General features: G+C 38.5%; 2 protein-coding genes across 4 annotated transcripts; both read left to right on the top strand.

Annotated features, from left to right (window-relative positions):
• Positions 1-150: 150 nt before the first annotated feature.
• LOC131468320 (immunoglobulin-like and fibronectin type III domain-containing protein 1) lies at positions 151-17,501 on the top strand. 2 transcript variants are annotated; one of them, XM_058642412.1, is made up of 27 exons: positions 151-360; positions 1,830-1,896; positions 2,422-2,481; positions 3,520-3,642; positions 3,818-3,957; positions 4,079-4,178; positions 4,279-4,364; positions 6,338-6,557; positions 6,749-7,021; positions 7,119-7,580; positions 7,746-7,835; positions 8,019-8,099; positions 8,237-8,323; positions 9,024-9,146; positions 9,418-9,513; positions 10,454-10,578; positions 11,086-11,227; positions 11,308-11,601; positions 12,062-12,358; positions 14,490-14,669; positions 14,772-14,900; positions 15,532-15,840; positions 15,978-16,063; positions 16,163-16,355; positions 16,455-16,751; positions 16,838-17,164; positions 17,260-17,501. In XM_058642412.1, the coding sequence occupies exons 2-27, from the start codon at positions 1,854-1,856 to the stop codon at positions 17,262-17,264; spliced, it is 4,368 nt and encodes a 1,455-aa protein (XP_058498395.1). In that variant the 5' UTR covers positions 151-360; positions 1,830-1,853; the 3' UTR covers positions 17,265-17,501. The 2 variants fall into 2 exon arrangements, with proteins under 2 accessions (XP_058498395.1, XP_058498394.1); XM_058642411.1 differs by having other exon boundaries at positions 7,716-7,835.
• A 1,334-nt stretch (positions 17,502-18,835) lies between these two features.
• Positions 18,836-26,829, top strand: zgc:66479 (uncharacterized protein LOC327541 homolog). 2 transcript variants are annotated; one of them, XM_058642416.1, is made up of 5 exons: positions 18,836-19,357; positions 21,970-22,448; positions 23,236-23,401; positions 23,988-24,666; positions 24,764-26,829. In XM_058642416.1, coding segments are annotated over exons 1-5 (1,605 nt in total). In that variant the 5' UTR covers positions 18,836-19,078; the 3' UTR covers positions 24,766-26,829. The 2 variants fall into 2 exon arrangements, with proteins under 2 accessions (XP_058498399.1, XP_058498398.1); XM_058642415.1 differs by having other exon boundaries at positions 18,837-19,357; positions 21,967-22,448.
• Positions 26,830-27,353: the final 524 nt, after the last annotated feature.

Raw genomic sequence — 27,353 nt, 5'->3', positions numbered from 1 at the left:
TGTGAAAGATGAGCACACTGTCATCAGTAATTACTGCAGCAGAGTTAAACGTCGCCAACTTGTCATTGGTAGCCCTTCCCTCTCCTTCTGGCTATATTCATCCCTTCTTACCTCATGCTGTCAGTGCCCCCATCACCACTACCCCCAACACTACCCTCCCTTAATAACAACCCACCCGCTTTGAGCATCTGGCTAAATAGAAGGAGCAAGTCCTTGTAAGTCACTGTTGAGGGACAAGCTTGCAGGCAGCAAAAGCAAACGTGTTATCTCAAGGGACAACCCAGGGAGGCAGCAAGTTTAGTTCAAATCTTTAAACCAGTTTCAAAGTCTGAGTGGGTGTGAGGACAGAGCTGGAGACAGGTAAACCCCTCTATCTCTCTGTTTGTTTATGTCTGTGTGTGACCAAGGGCACATTTGTGGCCATAGGTCAGGCCTCACTTTCTTTGTACTATCTTGGTGGATTGCAGTTCATGAAAAACTGTGAAGGTACAGCATGCTCTTAAAATAATTCAGAGATTTCTGTTGGATTAGCGAGTTTACTCTTGGTTTGTTCTGTATTGTAGAAGTAGTAGTAGGACTGATCCTGTGTCTCACTGTTCTTTCCTTGAGTACATAACACATGCTGGTTTGGTATTAGATACCGTTTGCAATATAAATTCAAATAATCAAACATAGATGACAAACACAGTAAGATCAAATTAAACTCCATGTGTTTCACTTACCAAACCTTTCCCAAACTATCATTTGGTATACCACTGCTGTGCCTAATAGTAGTATATTATAAGTGATATTATGGGCAGCCTGTGGATGAGTGGCTCCTGTACCCATTTAAATTTCCCCATCACTGATTAGTGTGTGCAAATATAAGAAATTCTAAATATGAATTATAATAATACTTAACATCTAACCTCTGTTGTCTGACAATGTAGCACTCAAAGGAGTGATAGTCTGCAGCCAGGTGTTGTGTAACCAACAACCAGTAATTATGTTATTACAGGATCACAGCCAACTATAACTTGTGAGCTGAGCACCATCAATGTTTATCTTGCGCTCAATATGACTTGGCTTCGGGAGTGACCATTAGTGTTTTTAAGCAAGAGACCTGCAACAGAATAAGAACAAAGTGATTGATCCTACTTTTAGAAAAGGTTTACTCGCAAAAATGTTGCTATCCATCATCGTCAACACCAATGTAAGATAAAATACAACACAGTTAAACTCTGAACTGCAGAAAATGGTTTTCTTTGTCGTCCATATACGCACACGTATCGCCTTCAGAAACAGCTATCGTCGAGTCATAAAAAAATGTAACAGGCGGACATTTTGACCTTGCTCCTTGTGTAAAGATGGGTAGATAGACATGGACAGATGTAGTAGGACTGACATGTTTATTTAAGCATTCCAAACCTATGGCACAAACATTTTTGTCACAGTCACACATAACTGAAGGCAACCCACAAAGCTCAATATATATTGTTTACTGTGCCTCAGTAATGTGCTAAACATTGGATTGTGTCTATTCTTGTGCAAGTGGTGCCTATAAGATGAGGCCAGGGGACCGTGGTGCCAGTGCAGTTAAAATAACGTAGGTTTAGCAGCCTAAAGGTGGTCTGCTCATGAAAAATGATTGGACATCTTGGGAAATTGCTTCCTGAATGAGGCTTTACAGGGCTGACAAACAGAAATATTATACTAGTCAGAAGAAAGTGTCCTCTGTTAATATGCTATAAACCAAGCAGAATATAAGAGCACCAATACAATACTATATACTGCAAAGAAATGTTGTCTAGTTTTGTCATTGACACTAAAGCTTTGCTTTCTTTTTGCAGGTCATCCTTTTGGCAGCTGCCAAAATGTGGAAAAGGGCGAAAAACTCAGGTCCCACCGCAAGACAAAGTACAGCAATGCAATCTTCCTTTTGTCTATTTAATCTAAATTAGTCTTTACTCATTTCTTATTCAAATAAAGTTGGCGGATGTCAGTATAGCAAACTGGGCGGTGTTGCAGCAGAGATTAAGATCGCATGTTAGACCTTTATGCAATAATGTAATGTATTGAACAACTTTTTTAATATTATAATACTGATTAATCTAAAAAAGCAAGAACCCCCTTTACACTCTCACATACCTCCAATTTTTCAAAAACATGCAAGGTTCTGCTGTATGTTTACCTTAAATGTTTGCAATTATTATGCATTGAAGATAGTCACCAAAACTAGTATTAAATGGTTATTTGTAACAGGGTTATAAATGCTTTTACAATTTTCCTCCATGGGACATGGACCTAAAATTTCAACTAATAAGAAATGGCTTCTGTTTGACATGTATTATATATATATTATGTATACAAACAATTTCTTACAGCCATAGCACTGTATCGACCCCTAAATGATCTAGTGTATTTAATATTATTTCCACACAGGTTTCTCCATTGTTCATCGATATATTCAACATTTTAATGAAGTGTCTGGCAACAAGACAGGTAAAACGAAAGACCCTTTTTAATTTCTGGTAAACAAACAACGTTTTGCAGTCCTGATGCATGACTGCACTGTGTGAACCGTTATTATGAATAATGGAAATATTGAATAACACATTATGTTTTATTGAATGTGGTGTCTGCTTACGACCTGTCATGTTTTTGTGTTGATAACCTGAATTATCACTTCTGTGCCTTGTCATAGTGTCAGTCTCCCTTCGTTGCACATTTGACAGGGTGGCAGTTATCCTATTTCTGTGCTTGTAATAATAATCACTAATCCCTGTATGAATATATTTCTCTATTGATTCTTGTGTGATCCTCTATCTTTGAGTGTCAAAAGCCTTGATAACAAAATGCCCAACAGTCCAATTGGTACAGGTGGAAAATCAGAGTGATTGAGTCCATGTGTAGAAAGTGACTAGCAGTTCACATCATATGTTGAAATGAGTAGATTATGTATTGGATGCAAAACATCCCTTCAAGATTTGAATATCTTTGGTTTTTGGTCTCTTAATCATAAAAAAACAACATTTAAACTAAATTCTGACCAACATTTAGAAATTGAAGAAATAAACAACAGTCAGTGACAGATTACTTGGAATGAAATTATCCTTAATTGCAGCTCTAATTGGTGCAGCTACACATGAGCTACCATTTAAGTACTGATTGATTAACGGTGTGCAGGGACATTGTTTCTTTTCATATACTGTACTATACAGGAGGTTCAGAAAAATGTCTCCATTTTGTCGTTTTGCTATTAATCATCACTGGGATAATGGGGAGTTGAAATGACTACAATGACCTTCACAGTGCACTTTAGGTATGTGTATGGCAGCCAATTGGAAAGTGTTACTGTCAACACACAAAGCATCATCTCTACATTCCTGAAGATTCTACTAAAAACAGCATATTAATATTTATTTATTTATTTATTTATTTATTTATTTAATATCTTAATGTGCCAAAATGATTTCTGCTTTGTCAATTTTAAGATATCATATTTGCTACTTATCTATAATTTTTACTGGCTTTGTTTAGCTCTCATCCGTAAGAGATCTAAGACTCCTGGAGTGATAATCACACAGTATGAGGTAAACATACCAGAAGGAAAAAGCACACCAGATTTCCAACTTAAACCAGTTCCAGTGACCTTCCAGAAAGGTGCGTTTCTTTTTATCATTCTAACAGAGCACAAAAGGTGGCATGCTCATGTATATGATGCCTTAAAGTGAAACAAGAGAGCACATTTCTTGAATTAATGATAGTTGACCACCTAAATGTTTGCCACAACAGTAAACATTTAAATGACAATGGAATATATTTGCATATCCAAAAGGAAAAGTAGCCGTTTTTAAGGCTGTGGTGAAAGGAGATCCAAAACCAGAGGTGTCATGGAGAAGAGCTAAGGGGACTACCTCAGATAAGGACAAATTTCAGAGCAAATATGATGAATCAACTGGGGAGTACAGATTTGAGGTGAGTAAATCACATCAGTATTGTCATAATTATCCTGAAAAAGCTACTGCTAATACACATTAAAGCATGCTTTCAACTTGGTGTAAAATTGTATCTGTACATATGTTATTTGTATTTCTAGATTCACCATGTGTCTGCTGCTGACACCGACACATACACATGCAATGCTGTGAACAAATATGGTAAAGCTGTATGTACAGCAACATTAAGTGTGACTGGGGGTAAGGCATGTTAATACCTTATACTGAACAATTAAGTCTTTGTTTGTGTTTGAAGTCTTGGAAACTGACAGAAATCTAAACAGATTTTCACCTTCTACAGATAGTACAGATGGTGTTGAAGACCTTAATTTGATTCTCAAGAAAATGGAAGAGAAGAAAAAGGAGCGAATGCAAAATATGAGTAAGGTATGAAAACTCTCAGCTTGCATACAAAGTACATTATCAGCAGCTAAGCAATATTAACAAGCAAGTTAATTATCAATTTGTCATTTCATTAAAACCTAAATACCATACTGTGTGACTTAGTAGTCTTAATATAGAACATTGTTTAAAAAAAACAGATAAATTAAGATGCAATAAATTAAGAAGTGGGAAAAATGGTGGAGTGGCTCAGTGGTTAAGACCGATGCCCTGTGTGCAAAAGACTTCATGGTTGCAAGTTCAACTCCACCCCTGGCAGGTTGTACTTGTAAGTTGCTTTGGATAAAAGCGTCTGCTAATTGACATGTAATGTCTACTTCAACTTTGCAAATAACGTGAATTCCTGCTGTATACCCAAAACAGGTTAACCAAATTAAAAAGCAATTTAAACAAGAGTTAGCAACATGGAGAATGAGGAGCTGGTGCCATAAACAAAACCTGAGGTGTGGCAGCTGTTTCGCGAAGCAAAGTTAAGATATTATTAGGCAACAGCCTACATCAAATCTGTTGAACAGCTTTAAAAAAGGCTCCATTCAAAGTGTAATGCTCTGAATGTTTTTTGTTAAGTTGGTACAACTGCAGTCATTCACTCTCCTCTGTACCTCAAAACGTCTCAGATTACAGCTGTAGACCTCCTGAAGTTAACGTCATGTGGATATTTTTTTGGTATTCAATGGACACAATTTTTCAGGAATACAACTCTTATTTTCTTTAAACTCTAGCATTCAAATTCAAAATTCAAAGACAAATAAGTTAACAGCAGTGTAAAAAAGATTCCCCAAGTAAATTATACATACAGCATACAACTAAAATAACATTTTAAACACCTAGTTGAAGGAGCTGGTGTTTCCATTTTTTTTCCTCCCTATTTGCATAACCAAAGATGGCTAACCTGACAAGGAGGATGCTCGTGAGAGGTCATGTAATCATGTAGGCCCACAAGTGGTCATGTGATAGTGAATCCTTATTCAGGGAATAAACAACTTCATTCATAATAAGTGAAAATGGTGGCTAGCTGTCAGGGACAGGCTATGGCAATGGGAGAGCATCTTATCAGATCACCAAAGATACCGAGGATGGCAAAGGTGGATCACTTCTGTGCTCACTTCGTCTCAAGTACTAAATCACAACACTAAAGTTGGCATCCAGATGTGTAGTTTTTTAGGTCATCAGTGAAGAGTAAACTTCAGGGAAACTAAACCTACAATGAAACTGTGAAAGCACGATTAACTATGATTTAAAGCCTTTTTGTACTTTGAGACACGTTATGACATACATAAAATCTTTATCTATTTGACAAAGTTAAGGGAACAATCATAGTTAAGTTTCCCCTTAACTGCCAACTAGGAAGCTGCATACCTGGATGCCAACTTAAGCATGGTAAGAGACCCCAGCGGTAATTAACTTAAATATGTTTGTTTTTTTTACATGATTTTATTGCAATGTGCAAGCGTTCTCTGGAGTAGGATGAGGGTAAAGGTAATCAGAAAGTTGAAGATGTCGTGATGCTGCAGGTCTGGAATAATGTCTGCTCTGGCCGTTTCCATACTTATGAAAAGCACTCGGAGGTATTGTAAAGATCAGATTCAGTCTGTCAGGTTCTTTGATATACTTCTCAATCTGTGGATTTAAAGCGTGCAGTGAACTCTTAAAACTTGAAATCGGCACTATCATTTTCAGGGGCTTTTCCTGCCAACATGGTGGTGTGAGCCAAGTGAGTTACGTGACGCTCAAAGCTCTATAAAGAGTTACTGATGCATAACAGCAGTTGAAAAAAATGAGAAGGACAAAATGTTTTTGTCCTCAATTCCTGATGGTTGTGTTTTTGGTTTTGTTTTGTTTTTGTTTTTGTTTAATCAGAGCCACTATTTGAAATTATAAAAACAAAAATACACTGAGTATATTATTCCAAATATGAAAGTCTCATTTAGTCTGTAACCATTCTGTGAACCTGGCAGGATGATCCAGATGAAGACGATGATGATGATGATGATAATGCAACAGACAAACACTGTTTTAAGATTGGTAAAAGGACAAAGGACTTCACGATTAAAAGCTTGATACAAGAAAGTATGGGAATCATGAATCAGGGGGATGTTGAAAGGCTCAACCTCCTCGACACAGGCCTGAATCAAGAAGATGCTGAAGAGTTCAACCTCTTCCTTAGAGAGTTCAAACGTAAGTTCAAGGCAAGAGACAAGCACTAAAAATGTTCTTTCAACTTTGTCCAATCTATGGCAAAACTCATCTTGACAATTCTTTTGCTGCAGTATTCCTTTAGCCAAACTTATCTAAAAGGAAATCATGCTGATTTAGTGATGCATTTAACATTGTAATATAATCATGTTATGCATGATTCTTTTTTTCAGTATCAAATGTGGGATTTGTTATTAAAATCCAGGAGACTAAAGTGCAAGAAAGAGATGACGCTCTCTTTGAATGTGTCCTCACACACCCACTATCCAGCGTCACATGGATGGGCAAGGGCAGCACTCTGCAGGATGGAGAAAAATATAACATAACAGTTTCGGATCATAAACTGATCCACCGGTTGTTGGTCAAGGACTGCAAGAAGCAGGACAAAGGCATCTATTCAGCTGTGGCTGGCATTACATCCTGCAGTGCCTGGCTGGTTGTGGAAGGTAAAATCTATCATTTATTGGTTGACAATACAAACCAGATATCCATAATTATGGTGTTCACAAATAAACATATCATGTGATGTCTTTCATGTTGTAGCTTATAGTGAGCCTTCATCTGCTTGTAAGACAAAGCCTCGTAAATCTACAGCGGTTGGTGGAGCACAGAATGACCTTGAGAAAGTGGCCAAAGAGCAACTTCTAAAAAGCCAAAAGGAGATGGAGAGGATTCTAGCAGCTGTAAAGGCAAGGCACGAAGCAGGACAACTCAAAAGAGGAAATACCTTTACCACAGGTGGAAGGGATGGTGGAAACACAGCACTGGTCACTGGTCTGGGTAGAAATGCTGGAGCAGTAATGGACAAGCCTGAGGCAGCAAGAGCCAGTGCTCTCTCTGAGCAAACAGGACACCAAGAGAAAGTAAAAACAAACAACGCAAAGGGAGATGGAATTTCACCAAAATTAGATGGTTCGGGGTGTGTAACACAAACAGAAGCGCCAGTGACAGTCAGTGACCGCAGGACCATCAAATCAGATCAAAAGGATTTCAACAAATTAACAGGTAAATTCAAATTTTCAAAATAATCAAATTACTTCAAGGAAAGTTACGTTCCATTCCCCTTGAAGCACTAACCAGAAAGGTTTAACACAAAATGTTCCCATCATTCCGGTCACATTTGTAACTTTGATTTAAAAGGTGAAATATTTTATAACGGACATACCACAGATGCAGATGATGGAGGACATTCTGAAGAAAGTGAGGCCTTCACAAAATATGCCGATAACTCAAGATTAAAGCATGGAGAGAAAGAAAATGGTAAGATGAGTAGAAAATTCCCTCTTATAATCTATGCTTCTTTAAATGGTCGATTATTTGGCATTGACCCCGCCTTTTATGGCCAATTGTGTTCTTGCTCAGTTAATATACATACTTATTTTCTAAGCAGTATATGTATTTGAACTGACGTAACATTAACCTTTATTCAAATGTTTGCCAAAGGTCAAAATGAAGACACTGATTCAGGTGGAAACAAAAGACGCTCAAGGGGAACTAGGAAAATTCAACGAAAACAAACATCCAGTAAGACACAAAAGACATCATACAGGTGTCTTGTCCTGATCGCCATGATACTACTAAATGTTTTTGCTGACTGAAAGTAACTTATTGGAATACCACTGTGAACAACAAAAAATGACCTCACTGTTGTTTTACAACAGCTCAGAATGAAGCAGCAGGGGACAAAGACGAAAGTGACAGTGAGGGTGATGAGGACTCTATTAGCCAAGTCAAGGAAGGAGACAACGGTACGGGAACAGAATTGGTACATTAATGCAAGTGTGTTTGTAATGATCACAAAACAATTTTGGTTTGTTTATGGTGTATGTGGTAAGCAAGAAATTAGGTCCTATATGTAACACTCTTTCTCTAAATAGTATACATGGTTAAGTCATAGAGGTTTGAAACAAATTGAAATTACTATGAAAACCTATGCTTTAACCTAAAGTGAAAGCATGTCAACACAGTGACTGTGGTTAGACTGCCTGTAATGCGTTTCTGCTCACTTAGTATCCACTTGTTTTCTAAACAGTATTGGTGGTGTCAAAGCGTCCAACTGAAAACGTATAGAATATTAACAATAACCCAGATTTAAATGTGCCACGGGGCAAAATGAAGTGAGTGACAAATAAAAGGCGCTCAAGGCACACAAGAACAGTTCAACAAAGACAAAAATCTGGTGAGACACAAAAGGCATTATACTGCACTGACTTCACTGATTAATCATACCTGTACCAGGTATACTTTCTAGAGGATTTTAATGAGTTCTTGTCCTAGTTTAGGTGAGAACAATACAAGATGTATTGTCCATGTTGCTATATTTTTTTTCAGAATGAAAAGCTTGTGAGAAAAGTGAATTTATATAATAGTAATAGTCTTTGGGATTCATTGAACTCCATTGTATAAAGTGAAAATTTGTCCTCACTAAATGTTGTGGCTCTAAAACAGATCCAAATGACGCAGCAAGTGACAAAGACGACAGTGACAGTGACAGTGATGAGGACTCCACTGGCAAATTAAAGCATCCAAGTCATACAAAGCAAAACCAACAGCTACAGACAGGAGACAATGGTAAGAGACCACAACTGGTGCATTAATCAAGGTGCGTTATAAAAATAATGTATGGATAAAAACTGTTCATTCTGGTTAGTTTATAGTGTGTGGTAAGAAAGATAGTTATTTTTTTCTGTATAGGCAAATAAAGCAATTGTAGCTTCCCCTGACAAATCATTTAATGGTAGTTTAATTATGTACTGTACATACTGTATGAACTTATTATGAACATTATTTATCTGAAACTTCACTTTTGAGTTGAATATTGATGTGAAAACATGTCCTGAAGAACGCAGTGACTGTGATGAGACTGTTGATGCCACTGGCTCTGCCATACATACAAGGCGTAAAAGGCAAGGCCCACTGATAGAACACCTGGTGATAGGTAAGTGAAGGGTTGTGACTGAATAACAGCAATGGGGGGGGGCTCTATTTGAATGCATCTGACATGCTGAATGTAAAGCTTTACTCATTTAAGCTTGTGGTGACCATCACGTAAACAATTAAAGAAGTGACTCATTTTAAGATACGGTGTTACTATACAATAATAATGTGCATGTATAACTCGATAAGGAAAAAATAATATTCTTATTCACCTTGTGTTTCTGCGATTGTGACAAATAAAATCAATATTCACCTGAGGACTGACTTTAGCACAGCAATGTTCCTAACTTCAGCAATAAGAAACAAAAGTAATTGAAACACATGGTATAGTGTAGCACCTCACTAAAATTTAAACAACTCTCTTAGGCCAATAGTCTGTTTCACTTCAGAAGCTCTGTACCCATAGATAATGATTGCTAACAAAGAAGCTGTTCCACGTTGCTGGAGAAAGTCTGTGGTTTAGGGCACAGTGCACTACAGAGTCAAGAATTGTTTTCAGACTTCAGTATCGATTCTGAAGCAGATCAAGCATCAGAGAAGCACTGAATTACAAGGAGGCTAAAGTTAACCACCACTACTTAAAGTGCAAAAAATAGTACAAACAAAGTATTGTTGTTAGGTTACTTTTACAAGTTCCCACAACTACACCACCACCTCCAATGATTGTTGCCATTTTGCATTTGCTTCTTCAAATAAGAGAGAAAGGGAGTTACATTACAGAGGGTGAGACAATACAGCTGAACAAAATTTTGACAAAGAAAACTAATGTTAGTAATATACAGAGTGTATATTAGTGTATACTATTTTAAGAGCTGAAAAAATTGAAAAGCATCTTATGAAAAGAATAAAAAATAACAATTATAAACCATTTTAGAAAACAGCTTTCCTGTGTTTCTGTTCTTATCAGTCATGATGACCAACGGTTCACGTTTGTTTATTAGATCAAGGGGTCCAGTTCATCTATGGATTGTCTGATGTCAGTGCCATCATCAATGAGGCTGCTGAATTAACATGTAAGATCAGCAAAGACGACTGTGAAGGAGCTTGGATCAAAGATGGCAAAAAGGTTAGTCCGACAGGTAAACTCATGATCGTGCTGGTGTCAATCAGGAAATTGTTGCTGCTCAGGATTATTTTGTATGAGATATTTTACAAACAAACCAAGATTTGTATGGATTTAAAAACATGGACTGACAGCCAGGTATCCTCATAATCACTTCTAGAAAGGAAAATTAAATTGTAATCAATGTGGACTAAATTGTATTATATGCTTTTGTATGTTTTGTCTTCCCTTTTAGTCCAAAATGTAACTGAACCTTGAACTGAACATATATACATATATAAATGTACATACATATATATGCACATATACATACATACAAACATATAGGTATGTAGTCATTCTGATTTACCTCAAATATCTGGCAGATGTTTAAAAATATTGTGCCTATGTGGGACACAACACAGCTGGACACAAAGCCATTTGGAGCATGCAGTGTTTCTAATTTGAATGACTAATTACCTTGTTATTGTTTTTGCTTGATTCTCATATGTCTTCCCACTTTCCTATCAGATATCCCCAAATGAAAATGTTATTATCACTAAAGATGGTGCGATCCATAAATTAATGATAATCAGGTGCACCGAAGAGCATTCTGGGAAATATCGTTTTGAAGCAGATGGTCGAAAGACAGAGGCGATGATCAGCGTTGAAGGTTTGGGAATTCATCTTGATAACACTAATCACTAACAGCTACACCTCATAAAAATGATCCCCCTAATTCCTTTTATCTAGATCCCCCAAGGTTTGACCCTGAAGACCTCCATGCTTTCACCGAGCCTGTAAAAGTGAAAGTGGGTCACAACGCCATTTTCAAACTGCATTTTGTTGGCCATGAACCCATAAAGGTTCAGTGGTACAGAGAGGGAGAAGAGCTACAAGATGACAGCAACACAAAGATAGAGAAATCTGCAAGTCACAGCCACTTGCTTCTTAGCAGGTGCCAGAGGAGGGAATCAGGAGAGATCAAGATCAAGCTCAAGAACGAACACGGCTTCACCGAGGCAGTTTCACAGCTAATTGTGCTCGGTGAGTAAATGAACACCACTGAAGTTGAACTTGTATTGACATTATTTCTCCTGAGATTTTCAGCTTTTGAACCAACCAAAACAAAGTCCATTTAAAATAAATCTATTCTAGTATGAACAGTTTTAGCTATATTGCCAAGCCCTAAATTCAAAAACAGTGTGCAGTGTGTCATAGCTTACTCTCGCTCATTGCGTTACTTACTGAAAGATCAAAAATGTTTTTTGTTCTCCTTTCAGTAGTCTCAGACTGCGAGAAAGGGGACAGGTTGTGTCGTAAAATGCCACTCAGAGCTTGACAAAAATAATTTTGTTTAAACTACACCTGTCATGGTTGCCTGTATCTATAAGTTTTTTCTATAATTATCTCTCAATTACAGTAATGAAAAAGCTCAAATGTGGTACTTGCTGTCTCTCATTTTTAAAAGTTTTTGTTTTATCAAATACTTTTTTCAACGTTTCAGACAAACCCACATCACCCCTGGGCCCTGCAGAGGTAACGAAGAGCTCAGCTATATGCATTGAATTTAAGTGGCGGCCGCCAAAGGATAATGGCGGCTCACCAGTGACGAACTACATAATTGAGCGTCAGCGAGTGGGACGAAACACCTGGAAGAAACTAGGGGAAATTCCAGTAGTGCCCTGCTTCCGTGACACAGACGTGGACCATGGCCGCAAATATTTTTACCGTGTCCGAGCAGTGACGGCGGAGGGCACAAGCGAAGTTATGGAGACTGATGAAATGCAAGCAGGCACACTGGGTGAGCAAAACTGGTTCTGTAAACTGTACGTGATTCCATTTTGTCTCATTTATAACCTTAAAGATAGAAATTTAACATAGGTGAAACTTTAACTGCTGAGATTTTAGTTTGTAGCGTGATGTACGCTGCTTTTATGTCAAAAGGGACAGCTCAAACGTGGTCAAGACAGATTCATAAATGAGAATACCTTGGTTTGAGTCAGAAAAATGTCATCATCACTGACAAACAAACCGTCGGTATTAACCTGACAGCCATGGAACACACTGACAACATCACACTGCACAAATAAGAGCAAGAGCTCTACACACACTACGTTTCGGAAACAGAAACAAAATGCATCTTTTCATTCCTCCACAGCCAAAAACAAGCCAGTATAAAAGCGATAAGTACTGTATATGCAAGGTTCAGTATGACACAGCGGTCTACAAAATATTAATATCACCACAATCACAATGCAAGCAAGATTGACTTACTGTTTGTTGAGGGTCTGCTTGAAAAAGACATCCATGTAGGAGTTTTAGTCTCAGGGGAGTGGTGTGTTGCTTTAGTTTTCCTACGCAGACCTTCGATCTCTGCAGTCGGTGAATATTGTATCTGATATCTGAAAAAGTCCCAGTTCTTCTCCACATGTTGTTCCTGCTGGAAAAAACAAAGTAGTGTTAAGTTTGAAGGCTGCTGCTGGTATAGCCACACAATCACCCTTCAACATCTCACTGTGTCAGAAAGTCTACAGATTTACTACCAGAGTTGAGGGCCTTCCCTTTTCATTCTTCTTCTTTGGTGCTTTACTGGTGTTATCTGTAATGTAGCATTACCACCTTCTGTCTTTAGTACAGCTCCCTCTTCTTCTGAGTTGTTTTAGAGCAGTTCCATTTCTGCCATCGTCTTCTCTTTCCTCAACAATTCAAGTTTCCCTTTAAAACCTTTTTTTAATTTAAATTATGACTTTTAATGGGGAACAATGCTACAACATAACCATGGTAATATATACTAGCTTGTTGCTTACTGAGCTATTAGCATTTTCATATTGTGATGCTGGTTGTGAAACATAAGATACTTTAGTGATTTAACCATATGTTTTTTGTGTTCAATAGTTCATGTAACACTTACCCATGCTTCAATAACATTTGCTGTTGACATAAACACAAACCTTTTCGTCTGTTGTCCGGTTTTTCCTTTCCAACGTTTATCCTGGGCAATTCAGAAGTTCAAACTGCAGCAACAGCGTGCTCCGTAATTGACGCAGGTCCAGGCAGGTGTGGGCGTGGCTTAAGCTCAGAGAATCCATTGGGTTTTGTAAAAACTTTATTTCGTTTGTGAGAAAACACACCAGGGCCAGAACAAACGCGTTACAGAAGTCTTCAAAAATCTTCCATCCCATCACATCTTCCATCTAAATCAAATCCCATCTAGATTTCTCAAAAACTGACAAGATACACAATATATGGGAAGTTGCAGTTTTGTGAAATATTTATGCTTTTTGTGAAATACTAACTGACAGGTTGCATTCATTTTATTACAGTTACATTTGCAGCACTATTTATTACCTCCATCAAGGAGGTTATGTTTTATCTGTTTGTCTGTCTTGTCTGAGAGCAACATTAATCAAAAAGGTTTAGGACAGCTTTAAATTAGATTCAGTAAATAAGTAAATTAGGTTCTAACGCAAGGAAGAAATGGTGAGATTTTTGTTTTCAAGTGTATTGACACTGTGGGAAAATGAGTAGTATTAGAGTCTTGGAGGTTTGCTCTGTGACAGTTTTCTAGCTGTTTGCTATTGTAATTTAAAAATTAGTATTATTGTTATTTAAATTTTTTAACTGCATTGCATTTAATTTTCCTCCTGTGGCATGTCTGAAAAGACATGATGAAGAGCAGAGACCTTTTTGATCATTTCCCAATGAAATGCCATTGCTGCCCCCTGCTGTCCAACTACTTTAAATGCTAATGGTCTATATTATGTCTTCTCCAATTAACCCATCAGACAATTTAGTGAAATACAGTAAATGCCAGTTGTGTCTCTTATTTGATCAGCACAGAAAAGTCCAAACATATTAGATTGGATTATAAAATAACAATATTGCTGTTTATTACAACCTTGAATAATACATTCTATCTCTCCACTCATCAGCGTTCCCTGGCCCTCCAGCAGCCCCACAGGTGGTCAGTGCCTTTGACGACTGCATTAACCTTTGCTGGGCTTCACCTAGTAACAGAGGAGGTTCACGCATCCTAGGTTATATTCTGGAAAAGCGCAAAAAGGGGAGTAATCTCTGGACTGCAGTCAACACCCTGGATGAGCTAATAAAAGGTCAGCATTTTTTTATTTTTTTTATTTTTTTAAATTTCACCACACTTTGAATCTGTGACAGTGATGTTATTGTTGATGCTCTTTGTTTAAAATTGACTGCAGACAAGAAATATGCAGTAAAGGATGTCATGGCTGGTTTGGAATATGAATTCAGAGTTGCGGCCATAAACCTCTCAGGAGCTGGTGAATTTAGCAACCCATCAGAGTTTGTTTTTGCACGGGATCCCAAGAGTAAGTTGTTGGTCACATATCACATATTTGTAAAATAAATAACACACATTATAATGTTCTACATTTGAAAATGTATTGATATAGTTATCAGAAGTGGAAGTAATGAATTACATTTGCTTGCGTTACTGTAATTGAGTAGGTTTTTTTTGTACTTTTGAAAAAACGTTGGCAGTGAATGACGAGAACAGGTGAATTAACTAAGGTCCCTGAGTAAGAAAGGTGAAGCATTTCTGACCTTTGACCCATTTTGACTGATACATAATGTCTTTACAAATTTTATTTTGTCAGCACTTAAATTTGTAAAGGTTTGCCTTTGATTTAAAACAATTAATGTGAAATTTGTGTCCCCTTGTCCTTTTGCACATCACTAGAAAGAACCCCAACCTTGTTAAAAAAGTAACTATGTAACTTTTACACTTTTTTAGCTACTTTTTTTACTTTAAATTGAGTACATTTTTAGACCAGTACTTTTACTTATACATAAGTAAGATCTTGTCAAAATAGTGGTACTTTTTTATATTTCAGTACTCTTTCCACCTCTGATAGTTATTATATCTTTGTGTATACATCTCATTCATAAATTATTTCAACATTTGACACGGCATGACTGTTAAATTTGTATTAATCCCAGAGCCACCTGGTAAAGTCACAGGCCTGAAGGTGACAGAAACTTCTTACACCCACTTGGTCCTGACCTGGACCAAACCTGTGGAGAAAACAGGGATTCAGGATGAAGCGAAGGGATATTTTGTTGAAATTCGGCATACGGATTGCATTGATTGGTCGCATTGTAACAGCAGTCCCATCATCACCACTTCCTACAGTGTGAAGGGCCTTAAGTCCATGGCGATGTACTGGGTGAGAGTGATCGCGACTAATGATGGAGGAGAGAGTGCACCAGAGGAGCTGCCCAACTACGTCATTGCAATGCCCTCACCTGGTATGGTAACGCTTCTTGGCAGCAGAAGAGACAATACAATGATGATTGCTGCACAATTTAAAGGATGGCATAACCTTTGTACCATGCTTATATCATTTATCTTATTAAAAATCCCCCCCCCCCATTGTTCATTTTAGTGAGGCCAAAGTTCACTAACCGCAAGATGAAGAGTTTTGTGGTAGTGAGGGCAGGAAACTCTGTCAGGATCACAGTAAACTTCGAGGTAAGATTTGTACCGACATTCTGAGACAAACCCAACCTAAAAAATGATCCATGCCAGAATTTTAATGATATTTCTAATGAACTTTATATTTTATGCCAGGCCTCTCCATGGCCAGATATTATATGGATGAAGGATAATGTGCCCATGACACAGCGAGCAACAATAAGTAACTCTGATGGCTCATCCCAGTTGTTTATTCCTTCCTCTGAGCGCTCTGATTCTGGCATCTACTCTATTCTGGTGAAGAATCTTGCAGGACAGGAGACATTCAATACAGAGGTCAGGGTCACAGGTAAAGGTTTATGAATTACTATATACTGTATCATTTTGTCTTTACTGTAAGTACATCTGTAAATGGATGTGAGGCAAGTGCACCTGACAATGTTTACAGATGATCCAAAGGCTCCTGGGCTGGTAGAACTGGAGGAAAACGTGCCAGGAACAGTGACAGTGATCTGGGAACCTTCACCTGATGAGAAGCGCGATGACCGCCTTCACTACATGGTGACCAAACTAGACTCTACCAAGCAAACGTGGACCACAGTGGCTGAACGACTCTTCAATCATAAGTTCACAGTCTGCAACATCATGCTCGGCAGGGAGTATAATTTCCGAGTGTATGCCAAAAATGACATCGGCGTATCTGCACCCTCTGAGTCACCGACCTGGGGGATGGAGAAGAAGAACGGTTTGTTTTTAATCATATAATCTCAAAGGACAAATATTTACCTGTGAGTCAAAGAAATAATACTTACATCAACTTCTCTTTTGTAGAAAAGTTTGTCCTAAAAGTACCAACCAGGAAGGACTGTGATCTGCGATGTGCTCCAACCTTCATCGTTCCCCTGAAGCTTCGCACTGCACCCAAAGGCTATGAGTGCTATATGAGCTGTGCAGTGAAGGGAAATCCCAAACCTCGTATTACGTGGTATCGAAATCACATCAGTCTAAATACTAATACCAACTACTACATCTCCGAAACCTGCGGCGTTTGCACCATGTTGATCCTCTGCATGGGCCTCAAAGACATGGGAGAATACACCATCTGTGCAGAAAACGCCCTGGGACGAGCTGAATCCTCCACAATCGTTAGTATCAGAGGTGAGAGAGAAACACACCTGCACTTTAATGGTAAAGAATATGTGAGTAAAAGGCACATCAAATGATATTAACTTATTTTCTCTATTCCTTTACAGAGTGAAAAACTACAAATACCATGATGTGAAAAGTATTTGAAAAATAAAAGTATTGGAATTGAAGATTTATCGATCAGAATATTTGAGTTGTAGTGGTTTTCCTGCTTGGATTTACTGAAGAACATCAAAAGATACGAGACTGTTGCAGAAATGACACCTTAAAACAAAAACAATACAAAAAATCATTGCATTTGTGCATCTCTTGAAAATTATTAACTGTGTGTTTGGTAAATAAAATCAGAATGAGCTGCAGAGAGTTGACTGGTCATGGTATCGTGGACAAATGATGAAAAGGGTTCTCTGATGTTGAAGCAAAGATTGTGAGAAACATCAATAAACTATACTTTCAAAACTATTTAAAGATATGCAGAAATCTAAGGGTTTTGTACATCTTAAACATGAAATGCAGAAATAAAAGGTTAAACAAATAAATAAATGCTGCATAATGTTTACCTAGCTGGTACAATATGAAAACCTCACGTTATTAATACTGTATCATTAATGCTGGCTGCATTTAATTTAAGTCCCAAATGAATAGTGTACAACAGTGTATGATGGAATACACATAAATACCAAAAAAAAAAGGGGGGAAAAAGAGAAAAGAGCAAGGGACAACTGCACCAGATAATAAGTGTAAAAAAAAAGAGACAGAAGATGGTTAATTAGGTATGGACATTTCAAAAAGGTTAGGGTGACCTTTAATAGAAATGTGCCCTTTCCAAAGTCAGTGCATGCCACTGTGTAGGCTACCAGCCACATTTACAATGAACACAGGTCCATTGCATTAAGTAGGAGGAAAATGTTAAGCTCTATACCAGTGGTTCCCAAATTTTCCACAGTCTCGTAACCCTTTAGACATTTTTTCACCTGTGTGCATGTGTATACATGTGTATATATGTATAGAAATGTGTGTATATGTGTATATATGCATGTGTATAAAGATGTGTGTATACATGTATGTGTATGTGTTTGTATGTATATGTGTATATACAGTATGTGTATATGTGTATTATGTGTATGTATGTATATTATATGTGTATATACACACACGTACTGTATATAATCACCACCAGCCAAAGCTTACAACATGTAATACACAAAATGAATAAAACAGCAACACCAGATAATAACTGTAAAAGAAAGAAAGAAAGACAGATCAGTTGCTGACATGTCAGAGGCCTTATGACCTTTAACTGGAATTTGCCCTTTCAAAAGTCAGTGCATATATCAGCAACATTGACAAAAACACTGCACCTTTACATTAAATGTGAAGAAACGTTAACGGTAATTCATATTTGTTTTTTAAATGTAATCCACAGCCATGTTGATTTCATAAAGCTCGGTCATGTCACGTCATTAGAGTGACCTACGACTGTTGTGTTGCAGCAGCAGTAACACTGACACTGACAGCAGCAGCAGCAGCAGTAAGAATAGCTCACACTCTTGGAGCCAGCGCTGGTGGACGTGTAGTGTTCCCATTAGATGACAGCGGCGCACATTGTGACTGAGACTCAGCCACTCCTGGTGTCCGCCCGGCCCCCGGCCCCCCAGCTCCCTCCTCCTCCTGAACGCACTAAACACGCTCTCACGGACCACGCCTCCCTCTCTGCTCTGCCCGTGCTGCTGCTGCTGCTGGTCCATCCACATCAAGACATTGCAACTTAATTGTGCTGTGATTTAAAAACACGCCGCTTTTCTACTACTTTGAGACACTTTTAACTGAAGCCACCTGAAGTCTATACCCGCGCACGGCAGCACCGCTCTCCTGAAATAGCACCTCTCTCCCGGGTGAGAACACGGTGTCCTTTAGTGGGACAAAATGACTGCCAAGCATCGGAAAGGGAAAGGCAACCAGAAACATGAGGATAACTTTTTCAAAAACGAAGTTATTGAGTCGGAAGTTCGCGCTGGAGGGAATAACTACACTCCTCTGCTGGTTTTACTCCTGGTGATTGTGTTCGGCGGTGCCATTGGCGCATGGCTCTGTTTCCAGCAGCACCAAACCTTAACCTACTTAACAGACAGTGTCGCGGGCATGCAGATGAAGATAGTGAAGCTGCAGTCATCCCACGAAGACATGCGACAGTCCAGTGGAAAGGTAAGAAGAAGAAGAGGCCCTTGCTTAAGTTGTGACAACATGATTTGTCACCAGAGGTTTGCAGACGTGCGTGAACGCAACACGCCTCCTCTGATTGTGTGCGTCCTGGCACGAGTGGATGAACACAAATCTGACTTAAATGCCTCTGTATTTCACACAAACACTCATACATAGAGGTCAGATTATATGGGGCTTTTCTATCTTCCTTTTTTTCACCATTTGATAAAATAACAATTTCATCAAATGTGACATGTAAAGTACAAATACTTTGTTACTGTACAACAAACTGTACAACTTTGTTACACAACCTTCCAGTTGAAAGACACCTCACCCTACCACTGAGCTACCGTGGCTCAATCCTGTCATATACTTTTAACACTTTTACTTACAAAAAAGTGACTTCAACTTCTACTGAAGTCATTTTCTGGTAAGATAAGACGGTATACTCAAGTATTCCCTTTAAGGTACTTTATACAAGACTGTCCATAAGAAATGGTACAAAAGCAAACTTTTTTAACTAAACATTTAGTGAAAAACATTTGTTAAATGCATGGAACAGATCATCAATAAAACATAAAACTAAACACTTATAAACAATACAATTCTAAGAAGATGCAATGTTTTATTGCTTTCTGAAAAGAATACATTATAAATTTAGATAAATAAGTAATAATCGATCGGTCTACTCTCTACTCCTGACAACATAAAGAGCAGAGGCATCACCACATGCCAACAGTGCACGTCTCCAATTTGAAGCATTGAAAGTTAAGAAGTGCAGCCTCTATCAGATTACTAAAGGCCAAATGCTCCATTGGAGTGAGTACAAAACGCTGCTATTTCTAACATCCCTTCCACGCACAGCTGCTGACGTTTGCAAACAAGGACTATGCATGACCTATAATAGCCATGCTTCAGACTTTATCACCTACCTAAACATCGTATAATGATCAAAGGGAATAAAGTGCGTATGGGACTGCCATAGTAATAATACTTATAATAATACTAAAGAAGAAGACAGTTGTGTGTCAAGGCTAAATTTAGTCGGTGGTTTTGACACTGAACACCATGTCAGAGGTTGTTTACATGCTGGAGGACTTTATGAGAAGAGGCTGTCATTATTGTTTTCATCTGTATTTCTGACATGGCATAAATACAATGCAGGTATCTCGAAAGATTTAGCCTGTGGCTATGTTTGGAAGTTGATTTTCAACTTGGGTGAGCAAGATCTATATATATACATATATGTATATATGTATATATACATATATATATATTTTTTTTTTGATTTTTTCCTACCCTCAAGCCACACCAAACTCTCCTGTCTACTTTCCATTCCATGTACAACCCCACCTTTGTTTCAGGCAAGACAGCAAAACTCTGCCATGACAGCAGCTCTGCCAGCTCAGTCTTGTTGGGGGAAATATTTCTAGTATGAGCAGGTTATTGATTTTTTTCTTTTTCTTTTTGTGAATATGCAAATTATGCTCACCTGAATTCAGGTCCTGATTAGCATCAATGGGTCAAAATATCGATTTGGTGATATATTGTCGTCCCTCCTCATGCAGGCGTGAGTATTGTAGGGGGTCCCGGGGCATCCCCCCCAGGATTTTGAAATTTATAACCCTCTGAAACACTATCTCCTGCATTCTGAGGGCCACATTTTAAGTAAAGCCATTATTATGACGGTACCATTTAAAAAAAGGAAAAAAACAACAGAAAAGCCCCCCCCCCCAACGCTGATTCAAAAAACAGCGTAGGGGCCAAAATCACAGCATAAGTGCCCCTATGCTCAACTGCCCTGGCGAGAACCCAGGTATCGTGATGTATCGCTATATGTTTGTCGTTCAAAATATTGATTATCACAGAATCGTTGTATCGCAATATTACTGGTATCGTGGACCAGGTATTGCGTATTGATCTTGAGGTAAACTGTGATTCCCACTACAGTCAATGCATGTTCTAAGACTGAGCCTGATTGGTTGTTAAGTGTCTAGTCTAGTTACATGGTCATTTGGCAGTAGAACACATGTGACTCTACAGATCTCTCTCTTTTGATTCATTTAATGTAACTGGTAAATTAAAGTTCAGTTTGCAAAGAACACAGCACTAAAATTAAAATTAAAACACAAACATCACTACTAAATAACAAATTTAATTTTTAGTCTTAAGGATTAATTGACAGGGTTTTTTCTTAAGGCAACATAAAACCATGGGTGGCACCTCAGATATTTTATAATGATTATGATAATTATTATAATAATAGTGGATTTAATTATACAGCGCTTATTCAAACGGAGTCAAAAAATGCTTTACAAGATTAAAAAAAATCATTCTACCAATTAAAACAAACTATCAATCAAATGAGCCATTGTAGAAAACAAAAGAATAAAACAATATAAATTATTGGACTAAGAAAAGAGATTATAAGAATGCCACTGTTAGCAGAAGATTTAGTTTGTTAAAATAAATACAAGCACATTTATGAAAGAGGAGAAGATTAAAAAGACTGCAAGGCCTGGTCACTCTTGGTTACAAATTTTGAATAACCACTATTTAAAATTCATTGTTTTGACTCCATTTGACTTAACATTGCTGTGCTATTGTTGCAGCAGCACCTGTCAGAGAATCTGGAGAACCGCCTGAATGCACTGGAGGAGTCATACGCACTGGCCCAGAAACAAGTGGGCATCGCCTTGGCCACGGCTGAGCAGCTCAAGACGTCTGACCTCCCCGCTCAAGTGCTGTCGCTTCACACCGAGATGAAAACCCGCCTGGCGGAGATGCAGCAAGCCACCGTGTCCCTGGAGCAGCTGGGCGAGCTGCAGGACACGCTGAAGGGAAAGAGCGACGACTTCAAGGAAGTCGAGGTTCAGATGGGAGAGCTGGCCACTCTGAGTGCGGAGCTATCTCAGGAGGTGGAGGTGCTGTCGCGGAGTCTGGAAAAAGCCGAATCGAGGCTGGAGGAGAGGGAGAGGCAGGTCGCGACGCTGAGCGTCAGCCTTGTTGAGCAGGCCGCGGAGATGCTCAGACTGAAGGAGCAACTGGACACGCAACAGGCTCAGCTGAAGGCCGGCACTGTGGCGACTGTCAGGTAGGTTGTGGGGGGGAACGCACAGCTCAACTCCTCTGACCTATAAAATCATGTTGACTTAGTCAAATCCCTGTTGACTGCCTTTGCGTTACTCCAGGCCAGAATAAAAAAGATCTGAGATTTTTTTATTTTTAAAGCCTCCACTTTATGAAGCTGAAGTAAACACCACAGAATTATTGTAAATGATCTGTATTTATTTAGCACTTGAGCACCAATCACTCAGAGCTGCTTCACACTGCAGTTTTTCCCATTCACACGCTACCACATGCATACCATCGGCATGCATGTAGACTAGCGGAGCCGGGAATGGAACCCACAACCTTCAAGTTCTCTATCACTGCGCTACCAAATACTATACTAATACTTTTATTTATATCCCACTTTCCATGCAGTTCAAAGTGCTTGACAATACTACATTTACAAATATAAGAAGACACAAAGGATGACGTGAATAAATAGATAAATAAAAATATAGTAAGAAAAAGTGCTATAGACTGGTTTTTGAAATCATGGAGGGGAAAAACTAAATAACATGGAATAAACGTCTGGGAAAAGAATTTTAAAACATTATGTGTAAAAGGTAGGACAAAGAAGCAAACTCTCCCTGTGTCACTGTAATGCTTGTCTGAATTTATATAAGTTTATATAATAAGAAATATTAACATAGCTTGCATGTCTGATGAAGCTGGACAAGGTGTTTCACAATATTAGGAGTGCTGTATACAGGAATTTCTGTCCATGCAGTCAATAATAATAATAATAATAACGTTTCTGTTCTGTTTTTCAGTGAGTTGCTTGAGAAAGAACTGGAGTCCCAGCGGCTGCAGCAGGCCAGTGTGAAGAGGCAGCTCAGCTCGGTGTACGAGAGTCTGCAGGACCAGAGCTCGGCGGCCGAGAATCTGCACTCTGATCTCAGGAGTCAGCTGGAGAATGTCCAGAACCAAATAACCCAGGTAACAAACACAGAGCCAGTCAGCTTTAACATCATTAGCAGTTCAATCAGCTGTCACGCAACAATTTCACGTTGGGATTATCCTTTTATGTTTGGCCATATTCTTGCTCGTCTCATCGGGCTAGAAAAATGTATAGACTGAAACTGCATTGGTTAGTAGAGGCGTATCAGTTCTTCCCGACCTTCTAAAAATCAACACCAAACCCACACTGTTGTGTACAATGTCCAAACAATCCAGAGGTGTTTTATGACATAAAATGTTTTGAAATGTGTTTAAAAGTGCGTGTTCCATAGCGTACAGTCTGGCACATACTTGGTCTGACGTACCTTAACACACATACTGTCAGGTCTCGTGGTCTCTGTACTATTTCTGTTCACTGAGTGCCAACAGGGATCCAAAAAGATATTTCCATCTCATTAAAGTCAAACTAATTACCTGGCAACACTAGTATAGATCACTTCTCTGTGTGCCAAATGTGTTTCTCACCTCATTTATTAAAACAACCCCACAGTCAGACAGCAGATCAGTAAACCCTGGTCTATTACAATGATGATGACATGTATTTTTATGATTTATCTTGGCTTAGCTGGCGCGTGAAGTGCAAACTCCTGCTGAGACTGTGGAACAGACTGTTGAGGAAACAGCTCCCACAGCTCACGAGGAGGCAGCTGCAGCAAGTGGAGGAGAAGAAGAAGAAGAAGAAGAAGAAGAAAGAAAAGAAGAAACAGTGGATGTAGAAAAGGGGGCAGAGACGGACGACGAGGCGGCAGAAGAAGATGACGAGCCAGTTGAGCTGGAGGAATCTGCTGCTCCTGCACAGGAGATGGAGGTGGCAAAGGAGGAAGAGGAGGAGGAGGAGGAGTTGCCATTAGACATGAAGTTAGACGCCGAGGAGGAATCTGAAGGAGAGAAAGTTCAGGAGGAGTCACCTGACGACCAGAAACCGGAGGAGGAGGAGGAGGAAGAAGTGGCAGCAGAAACGGATGAGGAGGAAAACCCTCAAGTAGAAGAGGAGGAGGAGATGGCGTCTGAAGTAGAGGAAGTACCAGAGGAGAAGGAAGCAGCAGCAGAAAGAGAGGAAACAAATGAGGAGGAAAACCCTGAAGTAGAGGACGAGGAGCAGGAGGAGGAGATGGCATCTGAAGTAGAGGAAGTACTGGAGGAGGAGAAGCTTGTTGAGGAGGAGGAGGAAGCAGAAGAGCAGGCTGTGGTAGCTGATGAGGCAGAGGAGCCGTTAGAAAACGATGCTTCACCAGACAATCAATGTAAGTGATAAATAGAGAGTTTAATGGAAACGATTACTATGAATCTTATCATACATTTTTATATCCATTTTACATTTTCTGTTTTTTTGTTTTACAGAGGTTTTCTCTTCCCCAGGACAAAAATCCAACCCAGGGGGACGGGAACTTTCTCTTTCTAAAGACTTTGCTGACAATAACACAAATACTCTATAGACGGGTGTTGCAGGTTGTTGCTGTGTAGGTACAGTATTCACTGTGTGGCTGCTTTTTGAAAGGCAGACGTGATCAGAAAATTGCATTTTCACTACACTGATATAAAAGTGTGTCTCATGGATTTTAGGTTTGAAAATGAGTCATTACGGATTCACCTGCCAGTAACGATGTCAAAAGCCTTAATTCATAAATGAATGACTGTCTTCCTACAAAGCATTTTTTACACTCTTCACAACTTCAGCACTTTTCTCTTTTCTTTTTTTGCAATACAATAGTTCTGTGATAAACTGGAAAACCACAAGCCATAAGAAAATGCCCGTCTCGGTGACATGAACAGTGTTTTGTGGCAGCTTGAAATCTTTTTTTAAAATAGAAAGAGGGAATTAACATTATTGTGTCCTTCACAATAACGTTAACAGTCAAAACTCAAAGTTTTTGAATGTATACACAAACTGTAGCTCATAGAGTTTTGTACTAAACTATCTGTGGTTCATTTCTCAATATTGAAGGTTTTCTTGAGATCGATTTATTAAAGTGATTGCACTTCCGGCCAGACAGATTTTAAAAATCATTGAAGTAACTTTTTAAATCCGTTAGTTCAGATCATTTAATGTGATTGTTGGTCTTTAACCCTTTAACACCGAGCGCATCTTGCATTACCTCCACGACGGTTTGTGCTATTGAATTCAAAATTCAGACGGTTTCTGAAAGCTGAGAAGTTGCAAGTCAAAGCCAACGTGTGGTTATTACGGTCATTTCACTCGCGCTGTTGCAGGAAGCCGGCAAATCGGTGTTTTTGTCACCAGAGAGGAGAGAGTTGGAAAAAACCCTGTACATAGTTTCCATTTTTTGGTGTGTTTTTGGACATTGAAACAAAAACTCAAGGAGTTTTATTTTAAATATGTTTATACTGTTCAAATTTAACACGCTAAATCTGGTGTTCATGTACAACTACAGAGTTTTTTCTAAATAAAACGTTTAAACTGTTAATAAACTATTTTAGCATACAGTAAATTGTAAACAACTGCCAGATGTTGAAAGTTATTCTGGAAAAGTTACTCACATTTGCTGGCCTTTTTATGGTTAAAATAAGCCAAAAAAGATGAGGCTTAGGTGTTAATGGGTTAAGGAAGAACTGCAGATATTCTATGCATTAACATACATACATATGTATATATATCTATATATATATCTATATATATATACATATATATATATATATACATATACACATATATACATATGTATATATATATACATATACACACATATATATATATATATATATATATATATATATAGATATATAGATATATAGATATATATATGGATAGATAGCTTGGAGACCTCAATGAAACACCTCAGGGACAAACAAAAAAGCTATTTTCATCTGAAACACGTGGAACATCAGTCTCGTCTATTAGCCAACACAAGTTGCAGCTCGTGAAGTTGACATCTTTAATAGAGCAACAGTCACATAAACGGATCATTTACTTTTAAAAAACCAGACATTTTGAATACAGATTAAGCAAAAGTTATCAGGAGGAGGAGGAGACATCTTCGTGCTGCAGCGTCAAGCTCAATGGCGTCAGAGCTTTGAAACAAAACCAGGACTCTGTGAAGTCTGAGCTTAGAGAAGAGGAGAAGATCTCCTTGGATGTCTGGAAGACAACTGAAATAATGTGAATCCTAAAATAAATACTGCCGGAGTTCAAGCTGTGACAGGAGAGAAAGTAGAAATATCAAATATTATTATTAATATTCAGTTCACTGTACGCAACTAACCAGTTACCTCTTTGGAAACATGAAAAATGTAATTTGGACATCACTGTTTAGAAGTTTGATATTCACTGTTACAAAAATGCACTGTTTTGTCGAGGCGTTTGTTACCGTCATTACGCTTCCCTCTTTATTGTTATTTCTTTTTCTTTTCTAAATAAACCCTGTGTCTTTCACTCGTGTTTAACCGTTTGTGTGCTGTTGTGTCACGTTCATTCTGCTCATCATATAGAATAAGCTTAGTGTATTAGGACTGCGACAACTGCAATCTTTCATATCAATATTTTTCATTTCTAGTTTTCATTTCAACCATTTTGGATGTCATATTTAGAACACTTTTCTGAACAACTAATTTATTATTAAGAAAAACATTGATGATTACATCAGTTTTAAACTGGCAGCAGTGAAAGTAAGCGTGCGGTGTCTGTTTCAGCAGCAGTTAGCAGTGAAAAATGCATCTTTCATCACAATTCTTTTGGTTTTTACGAGCAGCAGCAGATGTTGGCGGAGTCGTCGCCAGTCAGAGTGTAGTTGGCAACAATCATCTGTTCACAGTCGTTGCTAAATCATGCAAATGACGTCGATACAAACACTTTTATCGCCGTGTTTGATGCTCAATGTGATCTGTGAAGTGTGCACAGAGTTTCCCTGCATCAGGCCTCGGTGAACAGAGTCTGAATTGATTGTGTGCATCATCTAGATAGACAGGAAGTCTC

The sequence above is a fragment of the Solea solea genome, chromosome 11 (genome assembly GCF_958295425.1).
Source record: "Solea solea chromosome 11, fSolSol10.1, whole genome shotgun sequence".
Classification (NCBI taxonomy): domain Eukaryota; kingdom Metazoa; phylum Chordata; class Actinopteri; order Pleuronectiformes; family Soleidae; genus Solea; species Solea solea.
The sequence above is the reverse complement of the archived record's forward strand: the minus strand, read 5'-3'. Positions and strand labels throughout refer to the sequence as shown.

Coding starts and splice junctions, on each gene's coding strand:
- LOC131468320 (XM_058642411.1), top strand. CDS start 1,854: ATGTGGAAAAGGGCGAAAAACTCAGGTCCCACCGCAAGACAAA. Junction 1,897..2,421: donor AGGTCCCACCGCAAGACAAA/GTACAGCAATGC, acceptor ATTTCCACACAG/GTTTCTCCATTGTTCATCGA. Junction 7,581..7,715: donor GGATTTCAACAAATTAACAG/GTAAATTCAAAT, acceptor TTGATTTAAAAG/GTGAAATATTTTATAACGGA.
- zgc:66479 (XM_058642415.1), top strand. CDS start 19,079: ATGACTGCCAAGCATCGGAAAGGGAAAGGCAACCAGAAACATGAGGAT. Junction 19,358..21,966: donor TGCGACAGTCCAGTGGAAAG/GTAAGAAGAAGA, acceptor CTATTGTTGCAG/CAGCACCTGTCAGAGAATCT. Junction 23,402..23,987: donor TCCAGAACCAAATAACCCAG/GTAACAAACACA, acceptor ATCTTGGCTTAG/CTGGCGCGTGAAGTGCAAAC.